Raw genomic sequence first — 19,520 nt, forward strand, 5'->3', positions numbered from 1 at the left:
CTCGTTCCGGGCCAGCCCGGGAGCGCGCGAGCCCTGGGTCCATGCCCGCGGCCGGGAGGACGGACAGGGCCTCCCAGGCTGTCCTGGAGCCCCACCCTGGGCCCTGGAACCCCTCGAGGCTGGGGACCTGGCCGAATCCCCCAAAGGAGGCGGAGGGGCAAGGCGGACTGGTCTGATTTACAAAGACGCCCCGCTCCAGCCCTGGCGCCTGACAGAACCGTTTCTCACGCAGGAGCCGTGGGTAGAGTTTACCTAGGAGCAGAAGTTAGTACATATTTGGAGCTGGTGGCCTGTCGAAACGTGAATGACAGTTTTCAACTTGAATATAGGGAAGTTTCTGTAACGTAGGAAGGTTTATGTTCAGCGTTCTCGTCTCTGCACAACCTGGCGGGCCCTTCTCCATTTGCTCCCTGGCATGGCGTCCTCAGGGGCCCCTGGGCGGCCTTCCTCGGCTGGCCGCTCAGCAAGTGCGCGTGGAAAGGAGGCCCCTGTCCCTGTCACACCCTCCCACCTCCCGTGGCCAGCCAAGGCCCACTGGCCCCTTTTGAAAGTGCCTTATTCACCCCCTCAGCAGAAGCACACTAGGGCTGTTTTCGATAAAAATGAAGCCGCCATGAAGAAAGCGTAAACGAAACCTCACACGCCCCGGGAAGCAAGGCAAAGGGTGTGCTGGCTGCTTCTCAGCGTGTTGTTCACACATCTCATGAGGGGGAAACCTTTGGGTCTGCGTAATGTTCTGCATTCTTAAATCTCCTCCCTCCCTCGGAGCAAGCTTTCTGAAACGGAATTATGACCGCTTTAAAGTGGACCAATTTAATAATTTCCTTAATTATTTTGAAGTGGGGGCACCTATTTAAACTCAAAGGAAAAACAGTATTTAATGGGACAGGATTAGGCAAAGCTGAACAAAATAGAACTCTGAGTAAAATATCTGATTATCTAGTAATAAATAATTGTGGCTTTCAAACCCTAAAGATAATCTGAAGTCCCAACTGAACCTTTTTTTTGCATTTGAGGAGCAGCTTGCTCAGTCTCTCCAGATAGAGCTGGTTAAGCCCCTTGACTCCTGGGGAAAATGGAGGCCAACAATTGCCCTGTGAGAACATCATCCCCTACAGCTGCTACTGAGTGTCAGGGCTGCTCCCTGCTCTGGGTGATAAGAGTGACATAAATAACTACTCACTAAAATGTAGGAGTGATTGGCTAGAAGCACTTCAGCACCTGCTGTTACTAATTAAGGGTTTCGCTGGCGGCAGACTGCAAATGGAAATCCAGTGTTTTAAAAATTGTAGAGACCGTTGGGCTGAGTGTTGCTGTGATCTCAGAAATCAAAGGGAGTGGACCAAGAGCACTTGTGACGAGGATGTTGCATTGTAAAAACTACCCAGACTTTAAAGATCTAAACCAAGGTGTTAGTAGCATTTAGCCCTGAGTGTCGGAATTGCAGATGCTTTTTATTTTCTCATTATGCTTTTTTGAATTTTCCAGTATTTCCCAATGAATATGTATTGCTTAAAAAAAAGAAAAGGTGCAGAAACCAATTCAAATAGAAAAAAAATCTGCCCAGGGAAGCCTAGCATTGGTTCACGTTGTAGTGCTCACAGGTGAAAATCTTAATTGTACTACAAGGCAGTTTTTCCACAGCAGCATATCCTAAGGGGTTTTATTCATTTTCTTTTTATTATTCTTATCAGTGTGTCCTTCTCATCACCTGTGTTCATATTACACCACCACCAAGATATTTTTAACTGAATAAATATTCAAATTTAAGTTGATTAGAAGCGATTTCGTTAATTCAGGTTACCTTGCGAGAGTAGACTAGGACAGGGCTCTAATTTGTCCGATTATTAACATTCCGAGTATACTGGCACTGATTCTGTAGAGCAAGGACAGAAGCTCTTGGCAGGAGAGCAAATCAGTTTTTTCTAAAGCTGCTTAATTTCGTGCTCCCTCTGTGTCCTGGTGCAGGGCACTCTGCAAAATTTTAGACCCCCGCACAGAGGGGTGGTTAGTGGTGCTGCACTTCCTCATCCTTCTGGATCCCTTTCCCATCTCTCATATTTCTCCCCACTATGTAGGACCAGTGTTTTGCCCTTTGCTCCACGAGACTAGCTGAAAGATTCTGGGGAAATTGGGAACTGAGACCCTGAGGGGCATACTGCAGCCAGAAGCACCAGGACTGGCTAGGAAAGGGCTCAGGTTAGCAGCTGATGTCTGATAGTCAAAACTTACCTTTGCTCCCCAGTAGGCCCTGTTTCCAAGCCCTATGGCTCAAGTAATGCAGAGAGCAGTTTGATTGGGGGCTGTTGTCACTGCCTGACGTGAACACATCTCCCTCTCTAATTCCACCAGGTTATTTTGACATTTTCTGTACTCTTTGTGCTCAAGTTTGGTATTACTTCAGAAAACATGGCAATAATTAGCACCTATAGGGCATTGTACAATTCTCTTTATAATAGTCTTGCGATGTATTATTATCTCCCAAATGAAGATCACGGGAGTATCTTACTCAAAGCCAGTAGTAGTAAGTGGCTGAACTAGGGCAAGAGAGCCTGGTCTGTGTGTCTTGAAAGCCTTTGTTCTCTTCCCACTGCGTCAGCTGTTAAAAAAGGAACAGCAGTAACAGCTGTGGTAGAACTGGGGCTCATACACTGTTCTTGGAGTCCAAGTATTGAAAGCCATCTTATCAGCAGAAAAAGAGACTACTTGAATGTAAGCCCCATGAGGACAGGGACTTTGTCTGTTCACCTTGTATTCCCAGCACAGCATCTACTGTGTAGCAGGAGCTCAATAAATATCTGGAGAGAACAAATAGATATCGGCCATGTTTAAGCAGATGCAAAGTACAGGATGTATTAAAGGAAAAGAAAACAAACCTTTCTAATAGTTTTACAAGTTATTCCTAGCTGAGGATACCAGGTTTATACATATTAGTTTAGTGTAATTGTTAATAGCGCCCTTGCATTCTCAAAAGTGTCTTGTTTGGAAGGTAACTTCCATGGTCACCCTGTCTGTAGCAGATAGGTTATTTTTGGACATTCATGGGTTGCTTCAGTTAACCAAGTTAATTCCAAATTACAATCACTCCTTCGATGGCTGCTTGTTAATGACTGTTTTCAGTGCTTGGTTCACAAGGGAATGTGTTGGTCTAGAAGAACACCTGTGCTGCTGTGGGGACACACAGTCTGTACTGGAGCACCAGGGCGGCTCAGTCCCACATTGCCCCTACATGCCATTGGCAATGAGGTGTGTTTACGGACAGGAAACAGTCTACAAGGGTCCTGCACTGGCACTGTAGAAATTCCAAATTTCAAAGCTCACTTGCCAGTGTTATGCTGTCATCTTAGAACACAGGTTGTTTGAGGGAAGTGGAAGAGAATAAGGGTGGTGACCCAGGTCGACATTGGCCATGAAATGCCATGCTCAGGAGTTTGACTTTTTATCCTGTTGAAAACAGGGCACCACAGGTGAGTGAGATCAGCTCGTGATGGTGAACTGAGCACACCTGTCAACATCCTGGTCTACCCCAGACTCCATAGAGATGCTTAAAAATGTGCTGATACCTTCAGCAAGTATATATCATGGGAAGAAAGGGGGAATTCTAAATTAAAAGTCTGAGGAGACAAAAAAAAAAAAGAAAACGAATGCAGTGCATAGTCCTTAGCACAATCTTGGTTTGAACAATGCAGCTTTTTCACTGAACACTAAAAACAAAAACAAAATCACAGGAAAACTTGAAATTTAGAAAGCAGATGGGATCAAATGGCCACTAAAAAAAAAAAAGTAGAAAAACCAGAGCTTAAAAGACATGGAAAATAAAAGAAATGCAGAGGTAAAACAATTCTAGTGACAGTCCAGGCGGAAGATTAGCTGAAAGATAGGTGCAGTAGGTGAGAGTGTGCTCACCTGGTGATGAGCTAGCTGTATGCCAAACACCTGGGCCACTTGGGCCGGGGATTTCTTTAGTCCTTGGACTCTCCCAGCTCGCTCCTACTACAGCTGGAGCCATGGTTCTTGTAACCCCGGGATGAAAATCAGGAACTGCTCTTTCCAAGGAAAATGAGCTGTACGTGGGACACAGCTTCTTGGTATAACTGGCAAGGACTAAAGGAAAGACAAATCTGCCCAGGAGGGAAGTGAAGGGCTTGGTATTTAGAGTAAAGCCTACCTTTTTTGACAAGTAGCTAGCCATTCCACACCCACTCATTCCATGGTCATTGTCCCTTTAAAGTAAGCAGTCACTGGGGAAACAGATCACCCCAACTGCGGGGGAAACCGCTGATACCCATTGCCTTAGTCCTTGATTCACATTCACGTTTGGATAACCAAGGATCACTTGGTTATTAACAGAGCTAGACATAAATGCACAGACACGAGACACAACTCCAGAGATGGATTATTAAGGGGATAGAAAAAATATTTAAAATTTTAACTTTTATCCTCCGAGTGGACATCATATCCTAAAAATAACTGGTTATGAACAATTACCAGAAATCTTAGAAATGAGCAATTCTCATTAAATTTACTGAAATTGTAAAAATGTCTAGAAGGACTGAAGACTGAGTTGGTGATATGAAAAATAAAGTTAGGGAAGTTTCTCGGAAGTTGAGACATGAAGGGTCAATTTAGGATGTCTAGCATCTAATCAAAGATTTGCAAGGAGATACAAAGGAACAAGAGGAAATAATCAAACAGACTAGGAGGAAATGTCCAGAGCCAAATATCCACCGAGCGCCAAGTGGGATGAAAAAGATCCACACCCTAGAAAACTGTCAGGACCCACAGTGTGAGAGAAAAGCACCAAAAGAAAAACAAAGCAGCTTATTCTTTTCTTCAGAAACTCTGGATGCTGGAACAAAATGGCCTGAGTTCTCAAATTTCAGAGACAAAGAAATCTTGACCAAAGAAGTATTTATCAGGTAAAACTAGCACTGTGTTGTGAGCCCTAATGCCACTCAAAGAACAGAAATAAGGGATTTAACTCCCAAAATATTTTAAGAGTAGCAGGAAGGAAAAGGGAAAAACTTGATCAGTTAACAGGGAACATGGGCAAAAACCAAAATTACAGTAAATGGGAAACCTGAAATAAATGAAAGGAATGTTTCACATTAAGTTGTAAATGTTTCACAAATAATACTTGTTTAATATTAATGATATTAGATAATGCCATTAATGTAAATAACTTAAATTTCTATATTAAAATGAAATCTCAGATTGTGAAGAAAAACTAAAAATTCAAATATATGCTATTTACAAAATTCACACAAAATCAAAATGAAATAGAAAAGATCAAAGTTAAGGGATATGAAACTAAGTGATTTGTATCAGAAAAAAGTAAAATTTCAGGTGAAAAGGATTAAAAAGAACAATGTATATTTCATATATAGTTTTATTTATGTATAATTATCAATAATTGTACTTATTAATATTATTATGAACCTATATATACCTATTATTAGCAATAGAGTCTGTAGTTAAAGATATATTTATAAACCATAATTAGGGAGAGAAGGTTTTAATACATCTGTCTCCTAAACTGAAAGATCAAGTAGACATAAAATAAGCAAGAAAGCAATGAACAAGTTTGATCTAAAAGATATATAGAGAATATATATTCAACAGAAAATACATATTGTTTGCAAGTATCCATGGAACATCAACAATTGTGTGTTAGGCCACAAAGAAAATATCAACAGATTTAAAAAGTAGAAGTCATGGGGTACATCCACTGTTGACAATGCACTAAAATAATAAGCAGCTAGTCAATAGCCTATATATGTGTGTGTGTATATATATATACATGTATATATATATGTGTGTATATATATATATACACACACACATATATATGTGTTTAAAGAGAAACATTATCCTCTTGAAAATTAAAAACTTTAGGTGTTTAATATAACTCTTAGGTCATTAAAATGGAAATATAAACTCAAATTACAAACTAGCAAAGAATGAACATAATGCAATATAGAGCAAAGTCTGTAGGATGCAACAAATTGGGATGTGGGGGACTCTGTCATCCAATAGAACTTTCTGCAGTAAAGAAAATGTTCTGTAATTATGCCGTCTGATATGGTAGCCACTTCCCATATGGGGATATTGAGCTCTCGAAATGTGTCTAGTGTTACTGAACTGAATTTTAAACTTTGATTCTAATTAACATGAATTTAAATAGCCACATGTGGCTACCATATTGGACCACACAGGTCTATAGTCTCTAATAAAGCATTGCCAGGAAAAGAAGATAGAAAAAAAATGTAACTATATATTAATCTCTAGTTAGAAACCAAGATGAACTCCATTCAAGTAATATATATTATATACTTTTAAAAATTAATACATTAAAAAAGATATGTGAAATGCATTTATAACAATATATGAACAAAATTTACTTACGATAAAGTAGAATACTTAAATTTACTATAATGATAAGGAACTATAAAAGGTAGTAAAACCCACTTCTCAAAATGGCTCAGGCCCATATTTTAGATATGTTTTACCTAAACATCAAGAAGCAGGTAATTTCTACGTATTATAAAATATTCGAGATGATAGAGAAATATTGACACTTTCTGTTTTATTCTTTAAGGTGGCCATAATCCTGATGCAGAAACCAGATAAGACTGTACAATAAAACAAAATTGTATCTGGTTTCACTTACAAACATAGATGCAAAAATCTAAAATAAACGAATTGGATTTATTACATATTATATATAGATTTATCCCAGCAACACAGTGATGACTTGACATACTGTTAGTGTAATTCAATACCTAAAAGATTAAAGGAGAAAAAAAAGATCATGTTGTTTATTGAAAAAGCATTTGGTAAATTTCAACACCCATTTCTGATTTAAAATTCTTAGCCTCCAAGTAGAAAAAAACTTCTTTAACTTGATAAATGGTATTGAACAAAAACCTTCTGTATCATATTTAGTGGTACAAGCGTTTGAAATATTTCCACTAAAGTTAGAAACAAGCAAGAATGCCCACTGTCACTTCTGCTATTCCCAGTTGTATGTTCTAGTCAGTGCTTTAAGATCAATAAATAAAAGGCATACATTCTGGAAATGGGCCAAAAAAGTTCATTTCGAAGACGGTATGGTCATCTACCTAGGAAATTCAGAAGAATCATAAAATATATTGGAACTAAATAGATAGTAACAAAATACTTGAGGTAAATTCCTTCTACAGAAATCCATAGCTTTTCTCTACATCAGCTATAATCAATCAGAAAATATAGTGAGAGAAAAAAGCTACCCCTCCACAATGCCTCCAAACTCTTGCAATATCTAGGAATAAATATATGAGGACACATGAAAAATCTGAGGGAAACTATAAAACTGAAGGACATAAAAAAAGGCCTGAATTCCCTGAGTCATACTTCCTAAATAGAGAGATTTAATACAATAATGATATTTCTCAATTGTTAAATGCAACTATCATCAAAATTGTAACAGGGCTCCTTATGGAACTTGACAAGCTGATGCTAAAATTCCACTGGGAGAGAAATTGTGCGAAAGTATATAGGAACCAGATTCCAAACAGCTAGGAGGGAACCATATGTTCTGTCAAATACAAAACATACTATAAAAAGCTAGAAATTAAACAGTGTGGTATTAGCCAGGAATAGGGAAATAGATTAATAGATCAGAATGAAGCCCAGAAATACATACATACATGCATGGATACATACATACATACATGTATATAATGTGGAATTACAAAACACTGAGAAGTTTAGCCTGTTCAATAATTCTTTGAGGTAATTAACTCTGCATTTCAAAAAGAATAAGACTAGTTACTTACCTCATGTTAATTACCAGATAAATTCCAGATGGGATAATTGTAAAAGCACCATAGAAATATTAGCATAAACTATTAAAGCATATCTTTAAATTTTTTTTTTGTTTTTCAATTATAGCAACATACAATATTAGTTTCAGGTGTACAGTATAATGAGTAGACATTTATATAACTTATGAAGTAACCACCCTGATAAATCTAGTACCCGTCTGGCACCATATTTAGTAATTACAATATTATTGCCTGTATTCCTTACACTATATTTTACATCCCCTTGACTGTTTTTATCACTGGCAATTTGTATATCTTAATCCTTTTACTTTTTTCATCTAACCACAAACCTCCCTTCTATCTGGCAACCATCAATTTCTTCTCTGTACCTTGAGTTTGTTTGTTTTGTTTTTTCATTTATTTTGTTTTCTAGATTCCACATGTAAGTGAAATCATATGGCATTTGTCTTTCTCTGTCTTATTTCACTTAATACCCTCCAGGTTCATCCATTGGATTGCAAATGGCAAGATTTCATTTTATAAGGCCAAGTAATATTCCATTGTATATATGTGCCACCTCTTTTTTATCCATTTGTCTATCATTGGACACTTAGATTCCTTCCTTATTGTGGCTATTGTAAATAATGCTGCGGTGAACATATAGATGATATGTCTTTTTAATTAATGTTTTGGATTTCTTTAGATAACTACCCAGAAGCGGAATGCTGGTTATATGGTAGTTCTGCTTTTAATTTTTTGAGGACCATCCATACTGTTTTCCACAGTAGATGCACCAATTTTCAATCCCACCAAAAAAGTGCATGAGAGTTTTCTTTTCTCCACATCCTCACCAACACTTGTTTGTTAATTTATTGATGACAGCCAATCTCATGGTATCTTATGGTTTTAATTTGCATTTCTCCGATGATTAGTGATGTTGAACATCTTTTCATAAGTTTATTACCAGTCTGTACATCCTCTTTGGATAAATGTCTATTCAGGTCCTCTGCCCATTTTTAAATAGGATTGTTTGTTTTATTGGTGTTAAGTTGTATGAGTTCCTTACATATTTTTGATATTAATCCCTTATCAGATATATCATTTGCAAATATCTTCTTCCATTGCGTAGGTTGTCTATTTATTTTGTTGATGGTGTCCTTCACTGTTGAAAAACTTTTTAGTTTGATGTAGTCCCATTTGTTTATTTTTTATTTCTCTTGCCCGAGGAAACAGATCACAAAATAAATATTACTAAGATCTATGTCAAAGAGATTACTGCCTATATTTTTTCTAGGAGTTTTATGGTATTGGATCTTACGTTTAAGTCTTTAATACCATTTGGAGTTTCTTCTTGTATATGGTATGAGAAAGTTGCCTAGTTTCATGTTTTTGTATTTGTCTGCACACTTTTTCCAACATCATTTATTGAAGAGACTGTCTTTATCTTGTATATTCTTGCCTCCTTTATCATAGATTAATTGACCATATAGGATTGGGTTTATTTCTGGGCTCTCTATTCTGTTCCGTTAATCGACATACCTGTTTTTATGCCACTACCATGCCATTTTGATAACTATAGTCTTGTAGTGTAGTTTGATATCAGGTAGCTTGATACCTCCAGCTTTGTCGTTCTTTGTCAGGATTGATTTGGGTATGGTGTGTGTGTGTGTGTGTGTGTGTGTGTGTGTGTGTGTGTGTGTGTGTGTTGTTCCATATAAGTTTTAGGATTATTCGTTTTAGTTCTGTGAAAAATATCATTGGTATTTTCATAGGAATTGCATTGAACCTGTAGATTGCTTTAGGTAATATGGCTATTTTAACAATGCCAATTTTTATTCATGAGCATAGTATATACTTCCATTTGTATCATCTTCAGTTTCTTCAGTGTCTTATAGTTTTCCAAGTACATGTCTTTTACTGCCCTGGTTAAATTTATTCGTAAGGTTTTTTGTTTGTTTGTTTGTTTTTTTGATGAAATTGTAAATGGGATTGTTTTCTTCTCTTTCCATTAGTTTATTATTGGTGTATAAAAATGCAACTGTTTTCTGAATATAAGTTTTGTATCCTGCTACATTACTGAATTCATTTATTAGTTATAATAGATTTTTGGTGGATTCTTTAGGGTTCGCTCATGTCATCTGCAAATAACAGTTTTACTTCTTCCCTTCCAATTCAGATACCTTTTATTTCTTTTTCTTGTCTGATTGCTGTGGCTAGGACTTTCAATACTATGTTGAATAAAAGTGGTAAAAATGGACATTCTTGTCCTGTTCTTAATCTTAAAAAGCATTCAGTTTTTCATTATTGAGTATGATATTAGTTGTGGGTTTGTCATATATGGCCTTTATTGTGTTGAGGAATGTTCCTTCTAGTCCCACTTTCTTGAGGGTTTTTATCATGAATAGATGTTGGATTTTGTCAAATCCTATTTCTGCATCTATTGATACAATTATGTTATTTTTATCCTTCATTTTGTTTAAATGGTATATCATGTTAATTAATTTTCAGATATTGAACCAGCCTTGCAACCCAGGAATAAATCCTACTTGATCGTGGTGTATGATCTTTTTAACATATTGTTGAATTCAGTTTGCTAGTATTTTGTTGAAGATTTTTGCATCTATGTTCATCAAGGATCTTAACTAGTTTTCTTTTTGGTTTTAGTGTCTTTGTCTTTAGTGGCTTTGGAATCAGAGTAATGCTGACCTATTAAGATGAGTTTGGGAGTCTTCCCTCTACTTCAATTTTTAGGAATAGTTTGAGAAGGATAGGTGTTAATTTTTCTTTGAACGTTTATTAAAATTCACTTGTGAAGCCATCTAGTCCAGGGCTTTTGTTTGTTGGGAGCTTTTCAATTACTGATTTGATTTCATTAGAAGTTATTTATCTGTTCGGATTTTCTGTTCCTTCCTGATTCAGCCTTGGAAGATTGTTTGTTTCTAGGAATTTATCCATTTTTTCCAGGTTGTTCAATTTGTTGGCATGTAATTGTTCATAGTAGTTCCTTATAATCCTTGTGGTATCGGTTATCTTATCACTTCTTTTTCATTTTTGATTATATTTATTTGGGTCCTCTTTTTTTCTTGATGAATCTGGCTATAGTTTTATGAATTTTGTTTATCTTTTAAAGTAACCAGGTCTTGGTTTCATTGATCTTTGTATTATTTTTTGACTCTATTTCATTTATTTCTACTCTGATCTTTATTATTTCCTTTCTTCTACTCACTTTGTTTTTCTTTCTAGTTCCTTTAGGTATAAGGTTAGATTGTTTATTTGAGATTTTTCTTCTTTCTTGAGGTAAGCTTGTATTGCTATAGATTTCCCTCTTTGAACTGCTTTGTCTGTGTCTCATAGGTTTTGGGTCGTTGTGTTTTAGTTTTCATTTGTTTTAAGGTATCTTTTGATTTCCTCCTTGATCTTGTGCTTATCCCATTCATTGTTTAGTAGCATCTTGTGGAGTGATCATGTGTTTGTGTGTTCTTTGGGTTTCTCCTTATATTTGACCTATAGTTTCATAACATTGTGATTGGAGAATATATTTGATATGATTTCACTCTTCTTAAATTAGTTGAGACATGTTTTGTGGCCTAAACTGTGGTCTATCAGTTTAGGCCAGAAAATGTATCAGGTACACTCGAGGAAAATATATATCTTGCTTTGAGGTAAAATGTCCTAAAAATATCAATTAAGTCCAGCCGGTCTAATGTGTCATTTAAGGCTGCTGTTTCCTTTCTGATTTTCTGTCTGGATGACCTATCCATTGATATCAATGGGGTGTTAAATTCCCCTAGCATGACTGTATTACTGTTGATCTCTCCCTTTGTGTTCGTCAATATTTGGTTTATATATTTAGGTGCTCCTCCATTGGGTGTGTAGATGTTTACTAGAGTTGTGTACTCTTGTTGGATTGATTCGTTTATCATTATGAAATGCCCTACTTTGTCTCTTGTAACAGCCCCCTTTTTTAAGTCTCTGTTGTCTGATATAAGTATTGCCACTTCAGCATTTTTTTCCATTACCATTTCCATGAAATATCTTTTTCCAACCCTTTACTTCCAGTCTATGTCAATCTTTCAACATGAAGTGGGTCTCTTGTAGGCAGCATATGTATGAGTCTTGTTTTTTTATCCATTCAGCCACCCTATATGTTTTGATTGGAGCATTTAGTCATTTCACATTTAAAGTAATTATTGATAGGTATATAGTTATTGCCATTTTATTAATTAATTGTTTTTTTCATTGTTTTTATAGTTGTTCTCTGTTCCTTTCCTATTCTCTTGCTCTCTTCACTTATATGTTGATGACTTTCTATAGTGTTGTTTGAATTCTTTTCCCTTTGTTTCTTGTATATCTTGTAGATTTATGGTATGTGGTTACCATATACTTCCTATATACCAAGCTATGTTTATTGCAGTCTATTTTAAGTTGCTGGCTTCTTAAGTTTGAACACATTCTAAAGTCATTATAGTTTTTACTCATCCCCTTCATGTTTATATTTCTGTCATTTTTTTCTTTTGTGAATGTATTTGTCTGTATCCCTTAATTTATTGTTGTAATTGCACATGATCTTTGTTTTTGCCTTTTAACCTTTGTACTAGCTTTACAGTTGGTTGATCTACTGCTTTTACATGTGTTTGCCATTGGTAGCAAGAATTTTTTTCCTGTATTTTTCACATTTTTGATCTTCTCATAGAAGTCCCTTTAATATTTTTTATAATACTAGTTTAGTGGTAATAAACTTCTTTAGTTTTTTCCTGTCTAGGAAAAGCCTATCTTTGTAATATAAGTAGAGATAGCTTTGAAAGCAAGACCAAATTCACCAAAGTCCTAAAGGAAATAGTTGGTAGATTTGTTACTAAATATTATATATATTTTTGTGGCAAGAGCCTTATAATCCAAATTAAAAGCTATGACAGACTAGAAAAAATATTCGACTAATATCCAGAGTATATGAACACCTACAAAGCAATGGAAAAAGATGAACAAAGGTAATAGGCAAGCATAATAAATTGAATATGCAATAAATAGAAATTGAAATTGTCACTAAAATTAAAAGATACACAACTTCACTATTAATTAGAATAATGCAAATGAAAAAGAAAATCGAGGGTTTTTTTGGCTCACAAGAATGGCAAAAATGAGAAAAATAAGATTAAGAATTATCAGTCTTATTAAAGAGTTTGGGAAATGGTGACTCATACACTGTTGGTGTGGGTGTAAATTTTTGCATCTTGAGGGAGAGCAGTTTGGCAATACTTAAGTTGAAAAACAAAAGCAAAGGTTTCCCTTTTGCTCTTACAGTTTTGCCTATAGGATATGTGCTTATTTGTACAAAGACATATTTACGAAGATATTCAGCACCGCATTATAATAACATCAAGATTCCACATTAGGAGAACAATTCAGTAAACCGTCATCATAAACAAAGATGCTGGATGGAGGTGCCAGATGAGTTCACGTTCTCCTTCCCCCACAGATCACAACAGACGATAGAAAACATTTCTTTAAGAGAATAAATCTGTAACAGCTGGGAAAATGAGCATGTTCCCAGTGAATCAGAATTTCCGAGGAATTGTTAAGTGAGAAGAGCAACCTACTTTAAAAAATATCCCATTTATGCAAAAAGCTGTATATGTGTATTATATGTTTGACAAAGAAATTGTCTGAGAGGATATAGACTAAACTGTTGACAGTTGTTGCTTCTAGGGAGAGAATTGAATGAGGATATGAGAGATGGGTAAAGGAAGACTCGCTTTTTTTTTGGTTAACAAAAGAAAGAAGAAAATTGGAAGGCAGACAGAAGTGAGAAGTGCAGAAGTTTTGCTTCCTTTGAACTCACCTAACTTCTTGCACATTACGTGTTCTTCCCAGTATCCCTTGGGAAACCAGGGCCACCTACATCAGCATCCTGTCCTGAGGAGCTGTGTCTTTGGCAAGCTGCCTTTCTTTTCTAACTCACCCTCCTCTTTTGGCTTCAACTCTTGTCAATTCCCAAATTTGTTTTCTCCTGTGACCTGCCTGTGGCCTGGCATTTCCATTGCTGACTGTTCCATTAATTCAAGCATCCCATTCTTTGACATTTTCCGTGGATTGTGTTCAATAGCTGTAGAGAATAAAACATACAGAAATAGAAGATGAAGATGGAAATCATATTTTTCCCAATTGTGCTTGAAAATATTCCCAAACGGAAATAAGGAAGTTTTTGATTCCTAATGTTGGGCTTTAAATGGCATGTATATTCCATTCAAAAAAAGGACTTTATTTGAACTTTATTTGAATGTTTCCTAGGATTTAGGATTTTAGATCTTTCTCTGTTCTATGGAATGTGTGTTTCATCAGAATAGTCTGGGAGAGTCACCAGTTTGGTTCTCTCATAAGTAAACAGATTTTCCAGCATAATAGTTGACTGGGAAACTAGGCCATACGAATCCTATCTATTGTTAATCAAATGAGAGAGAAACTTGTAGGAAAACCTCTGAGAATATTTGTAGGAAAAACTTAAAAGTCGCATAAGCTTCAGACCTATTCGCTACCCTAGATGCCAAGGGCATGAAGTTAGTCACGCCTGCCCTCCAGGTCCCTCACTCCAGCTGTACAGTCATTCACTGTGTTATTTGTAACCTTTACTTGTTCTCATGTATGATATTTTCTCTGTGCCCAGATGTTAATTATGCAGTGCTTCTGTTTTTTGTTTGTTTGTTTGTTTTTTCCTTCTCTTTCAGGCAAAGATAGACTTCTTGATAGTTGGAGATGTCACTGTTCAGTATCTGGCTGATATTGTACAGAAATTATTTTCAGAAATAGCAGAAGTCACCATAACCGTCAGCGATGTGAGGAAGGCAGCCGCGCTCCTGGATGAGCGTGCATTCAACGTGGTCTTCCTGAAGATGACTTCGCCAACCCCTGGAGAGCTGGACGCTGTCAAGTTAATTAGGTAAACTCTAAAACCTTGACTCTGTACCTTTGAAATAGTTTTCGTTAAAACCTATTTCCATAGAATCCTTAAAAGATGATACTATTTCTACTTTAATTTTTAAGATGAAGGATATTTTTAAGGGCAGAATCTACTTACATGCTGTTATTTTTGCCTGTTTGACACACTATTATGAGGGTTATGATTTTAACTTAAAAAGTAGTAGATATGGGTGAGAATGTAAGAATTAATTGTTCATAGAAATTTATTTGGTATATAATGCTTAATCACTCAGGTACTCCTTTTTTAATAACTATGTCGTTAAAATGGCCTATCTCTTCAGAGTTCATTAATTGTTATGGCAGATATGAAGGCAGGTGAGCACTTTAGCTCCATGTCATGTTAGCTGTGGACTGAAGTGTCCCTCTCAGACACCCTGACATGACGGAGCCTTTGGGCTCCTGGATTCAGTGAGTCCAGACCGATCCTCCTCCGGTATCGTGGCTTCATCCCATAGCTCTCTAGAAGTTCTGTTTCTGCCTGACCTGCTCTGCTCCTGGAGCCTGGTCATGGGGGTGGTATGTCCTTCCTTGCCTGACTACCTAGGATTTTGAGCCATTTAGGATGCTTTTAAAAACAGGATTACTTGTTCTGACCTATAAGAAGACTTGATAGAGAAAGTGTAATTGTAGATAATATTCAAATATATAAGGACTTCTCAAAATTAAAGGACAGTCCCTTCTAACTAAAGGAGAAAGTTCAGAGACAATATTGTGATCCTGAATCGAGGAGCAAGCATATATGTTACAGGGAAAGAAAGTTGGAATATCAAGAAACCAAAGCCTTTGAGTTACTTGTTAAAGAGACAGACAGATATTATTCCTGGGGTTTGTTAGAACAGTTGTCTTCTGCAATTTTTTTTTTTTTTTTTTGCTTTCTGTTGGGAATATGAACTCTAGACAAACCAGGCAAACCACCTCATAGTGGATTTCACTTTCAAAACTTGTTGTTAACTGTCCTCCTTCTGAAGATATGCCTGATTTAAGATATTGCATACCTTAAAAAGCCCTGAAGATAGAGTTCCCCTGGTTGGGACTCATAATAATATCTCATTTATATAGCAGTTTTAAATTTTTTCAACAGCTTTATGAAGATATAGAGCAGGGTTTCATCATTCCTACTTGACAGATGAGAAAACAGAGGCTGAGGGGACTTGCCGGAGACTGTAAGGCTTATTGTCATACAACCTAAACCAGAACTTTTTCCCTTCTTGTGCTTTCTAAAAGTCTGTGATTAGTTGGCTTCTGTATTGAAGACCCTTCGTTTATACCTCTGAGATTCAGTATGTGCCAAACTCAGAATAAACTAAACATCTATATGGTTTTAGAAGAGCACTGGACAAATCAGTAGGGCTGATCGCTCTCTTCTCTGGAGTAGGATCCCAGCTATGCCTCTCCGAATGTAGTAAAGGCTTTGATTTTGCTCATTATTGAAGCTACATTTAAGAATAGAGTTCTGTTAGGGAGTAAGCTTTATGTCTAATCAGTAAGTAAAAGCTGAGGTTAGGGGACAGAACTTCCTGTCTGCTACTTGCCTCTGTGAGTTCTTCCACTGCTACTTTTCTTCTTCTGAATAACATAGTTTAAGATTTTTTAGCAGGGTAAAGACGGTAGATGAAAGTACTAACTGTACAAACACGCACATGATAGTTCTACTATTTTGCTCTAAATGCATTTTTTAAAAAGAAAGAAAGCTTTGTGGAATACATGTGTATTTTGTTTTCTTGTCTCTTGTTATGCTGTTCCCAGTATAGGTCTTGACCGATGGCAGGTGTTCGTACTTTGCTGCAGGTGTGACTGAGTGAGCGTGTGCACGCGTGGGAGAGATGCCATTCTAGTGCAGGCAATGAGTTCTAGCATTGGCGTTCCTCTCCGACAAAGGGTCAAAGCTTTCTTCATGGAAGCTTTGCCTTTCATGATGGCTCAGAGGCTAGAAATGTCTCTGAAATTCCCTTTCTTGACCTCAGAATTGTTACGAGTTTATGGCTTATGAGTTATTTAAACCTTTGTACAGTGTATTTGTATTTTTGGATCTATATTTTTGCTTCATTTAGGGTAATGAGCTCTACAAATATATTGCCCCGTTTATAAAGCATTTAAATCTTCATCTTTCCTAAAGCACTAACATTTAATGACTAAACCAAAATGAAGAGTCTTGGTTTACCTTTCCTTCTGCTGTATTTTAGATCTTCGATGTTGTTTTGTAATATCTCAAAAGCTGGAACCTATACAACTGTTTATGCTTCTCTGTCTAAGCACTTTCTGTGCCTCACCAGTGAATGAGGAACTTACTAGAGAGCAAACGTACCCACACTTAAGTATTAGAGCACACGATCATAAATCTGTGTATCTATGAGATATATATACAGATTTCCGTTGAAAATGAGAATGAAGGCTTATTTTAGAATAAAACGTAAGAAGCCTCCTTAAAATGATTCTTAAATTTATTCTTACAGAAAAACTATGTTTTCAACTTGGAGCTAATCGTTGATCAATTTTAATCGTAAAAATATTAGTACTTTATAGACCAACATTTTCAAGAGTTATGGTACATATCAGTTATAGGTTCACATCCCTATAGTGCTCCCTAATCAGATTTCATGAATATCTGTTTTTTGAGTCAGACGAACTCAGACACTACTCAATGGAAAAATAGTTTAAGATAGTCTTAGGATTCATGTGGTTGGCTCTAGAATTCTAGGGATATTTGACTCTTGGCTTAGGTCAGTTCTCAAAATTGTGCCACATGCAAAGAGCAGATTCTTGATCATTTAGACACATCCTGACACTTTATCTTCCAAAGGCAGGTATAGAAAATTAAAACATGTTTCAAACTCATCAACATTGTTTGGATACTGTCTGAAACTGATTTTCCATTCCATGAAGCGTCTCTACTATTCTTAAAATTCTGTGATTCTCGTGAGCTCAGAGCAGTTCAGCAGCAGTAAAGGGCTGCAGAACGTGGTTCCATCTGCTCAGTCTGCAACGAAGCTTGGCTCTGATTTCACTTTTCCCCATGTAATTTCACTTATCTGATTCGTTAACTTATTACTTCGCTATGAATATTCAATCCTGGGAGCCACAGGGATCTAAGAAGTTGTTCTTTTATGTCCCCGAATCCAAAATATCCTGGACTTGATGCAACTCAGTACATTTTATCAGCTTTCATGACGTTAGTCCTGTGAGCACTTGACCGTAAACACAATAACCACAAACATCTAATGATTTTACTAAAAAATTATTTATAAATTGATGATGGGGGCAAATAGGAACTGAGGGTAGTTCTGGACCTTTATCATTCTGGCATCATGTCATGTGGTGAACCCAACCTAGGCGGTTCAGTACAGGAAAGTCTCCTGACCAGCAGCATCGTGGGAGCAGACATGCCAGCCTTCACTGCCCACCAGTAGTAAATGTAGTAATGAATAAAGTTCTGAATAAACTCTCAGAACTTTACTACATTCTACAGCAGGTACCCTGTTAGCAGCAAATGAACTCAGTACTTTCAAACTGATAGTAAAACTCAATTTTCTTACTGAAAACAGTTGTTTAAGTAATTAACAAGGAACATTATTTGTTACAAGTCCCAAATAGGCCACTGCGAGGTTGAGTTGGCTGCATTAGGCCACGGACAGCATTATGGATAACTGTATTCAAGAAGGCCACAACCCAAAAATGACACTGGCTTTTGTCCCTTGAAGCCCTTGTGGCTCTAAAGGAAGTGAGTTTAGCAATTTCTCCCAGCTTCATAGGGACTTATAAGAACTCTTTTTAGTGGCCAAGGTTTTTCTGAGGTTCTTTGGTTAGCGGAGTGTTCGACTTAGCTCAAAAGACTTTTATATGATCTTTTTTCCCTCAGCTACCAGGGACCAGAGCTGGGGATGGAACAAGACTGGGGATGAGCACTGCTGCAGTCTGTGCCTCCTGTTCCAGCAGACACTAGAGACAGACATAGAAATGTATATTAGGATATCAGTATCCAATTTGGTATGTGGAGTATAGTTTCAAGAACCATCATGAATGACATTTAAAGAGTCTATTCTGTGAGTCTCTTCAGGAGAAATGAATTGCAGGTTTTTATTTTATTTTTTTCTTTTCTTTTTATTAAAATTTATTTTAATTCATTTCAAGTATGCAGTACATTGGTAGACATCTCTATAGTTCATAAAACGATCCCCCCAATTGCTTCCTCCCTCCCCTGACCCTCCTCCTAGCCAACATATTAATGCTAACTGCATTTCCTATGTCGTGCTCCCCATCCCCATGACCATCCATCAGCTACTAATTTGTACTTCTTTAACCCTTTACCCTATTCTCCCAGCCCCCCAAACCCCTCCCCTCTGACTGTCACCAAATTGTCCACTATATTAGTTTGTTCTTTTTATTTCTTAAATTTCAAATATAAGTGAAATCATATAGTGTTTTTCTTTCTCTGTCCGACTTAAATACCTTCTAGGTCCATCAAACCAATATCTTTTTCCATCCCCTTCTTTTTCATATGTAGGTTCTTGTTTTCTTATCTTATCACTGTATCTATTGGTTGGAGCACTTAATTCTTTTCCATTTAAGGTGCTTATTGATAGGAATGTAGTTGTTACCATTCTTTATTCCTGTTTTTGATACATGCTTTTTCTTCTTAAAAAACTCCCTCCAACATTTCCTGTAATACTGGCTTGGTGGTGATAAATTCCTTTAGCTTATTTTTGTTTGTGAAGCTCTTTATCTGTCCTTCAATTTAAGTGA

General features: G+C 36.7%; 1 protein-coding gene across 1 annotated transcript in view; it reads left to right on the plus strand.

Moving 5' to 3' along the window:
- Nucleotides 1-6,476: 6,476 nt before the first annotated feature.
- The window catches only part of LOC102877911 (spermatogenesis- and oogenesis-specific basic helix-loop-helix-containing protein 2), a 42,022-nt gene continuing 28,978 nt past the window's right edge, over nt 6,477-19,520 (plus strand). Inside the window, exons 1-2 of the mRNA XM_015592394.2 lie at nt 6,477-6,527; nt 14,528-14,739. Coding sequence (XP_015447880.1) covers nt 6,477-6,527; nt 14,528-14,739 — 263 coding nt within the window. The remainder of the gene's footprint in view (nt 6,528-14,527; nt 14,740-19,520) is intronic.

Source organism: Pteropus alecto, unplaced genomic scaffold, assembly GCF_000325575.1.
Source record: "Pteropus alecto unplaced genomic scaffold, ASM32557v1 scaffold16, whole genome shotgun sequence".
In the NCBI taxonomy this organism is placed as follows: domain Eukaryota; kingdom Metazoa; phylum Chordata; class Mammalia; order Chiroptera; family Pteropodidae; genus Pteropus; species Pteropus alecto.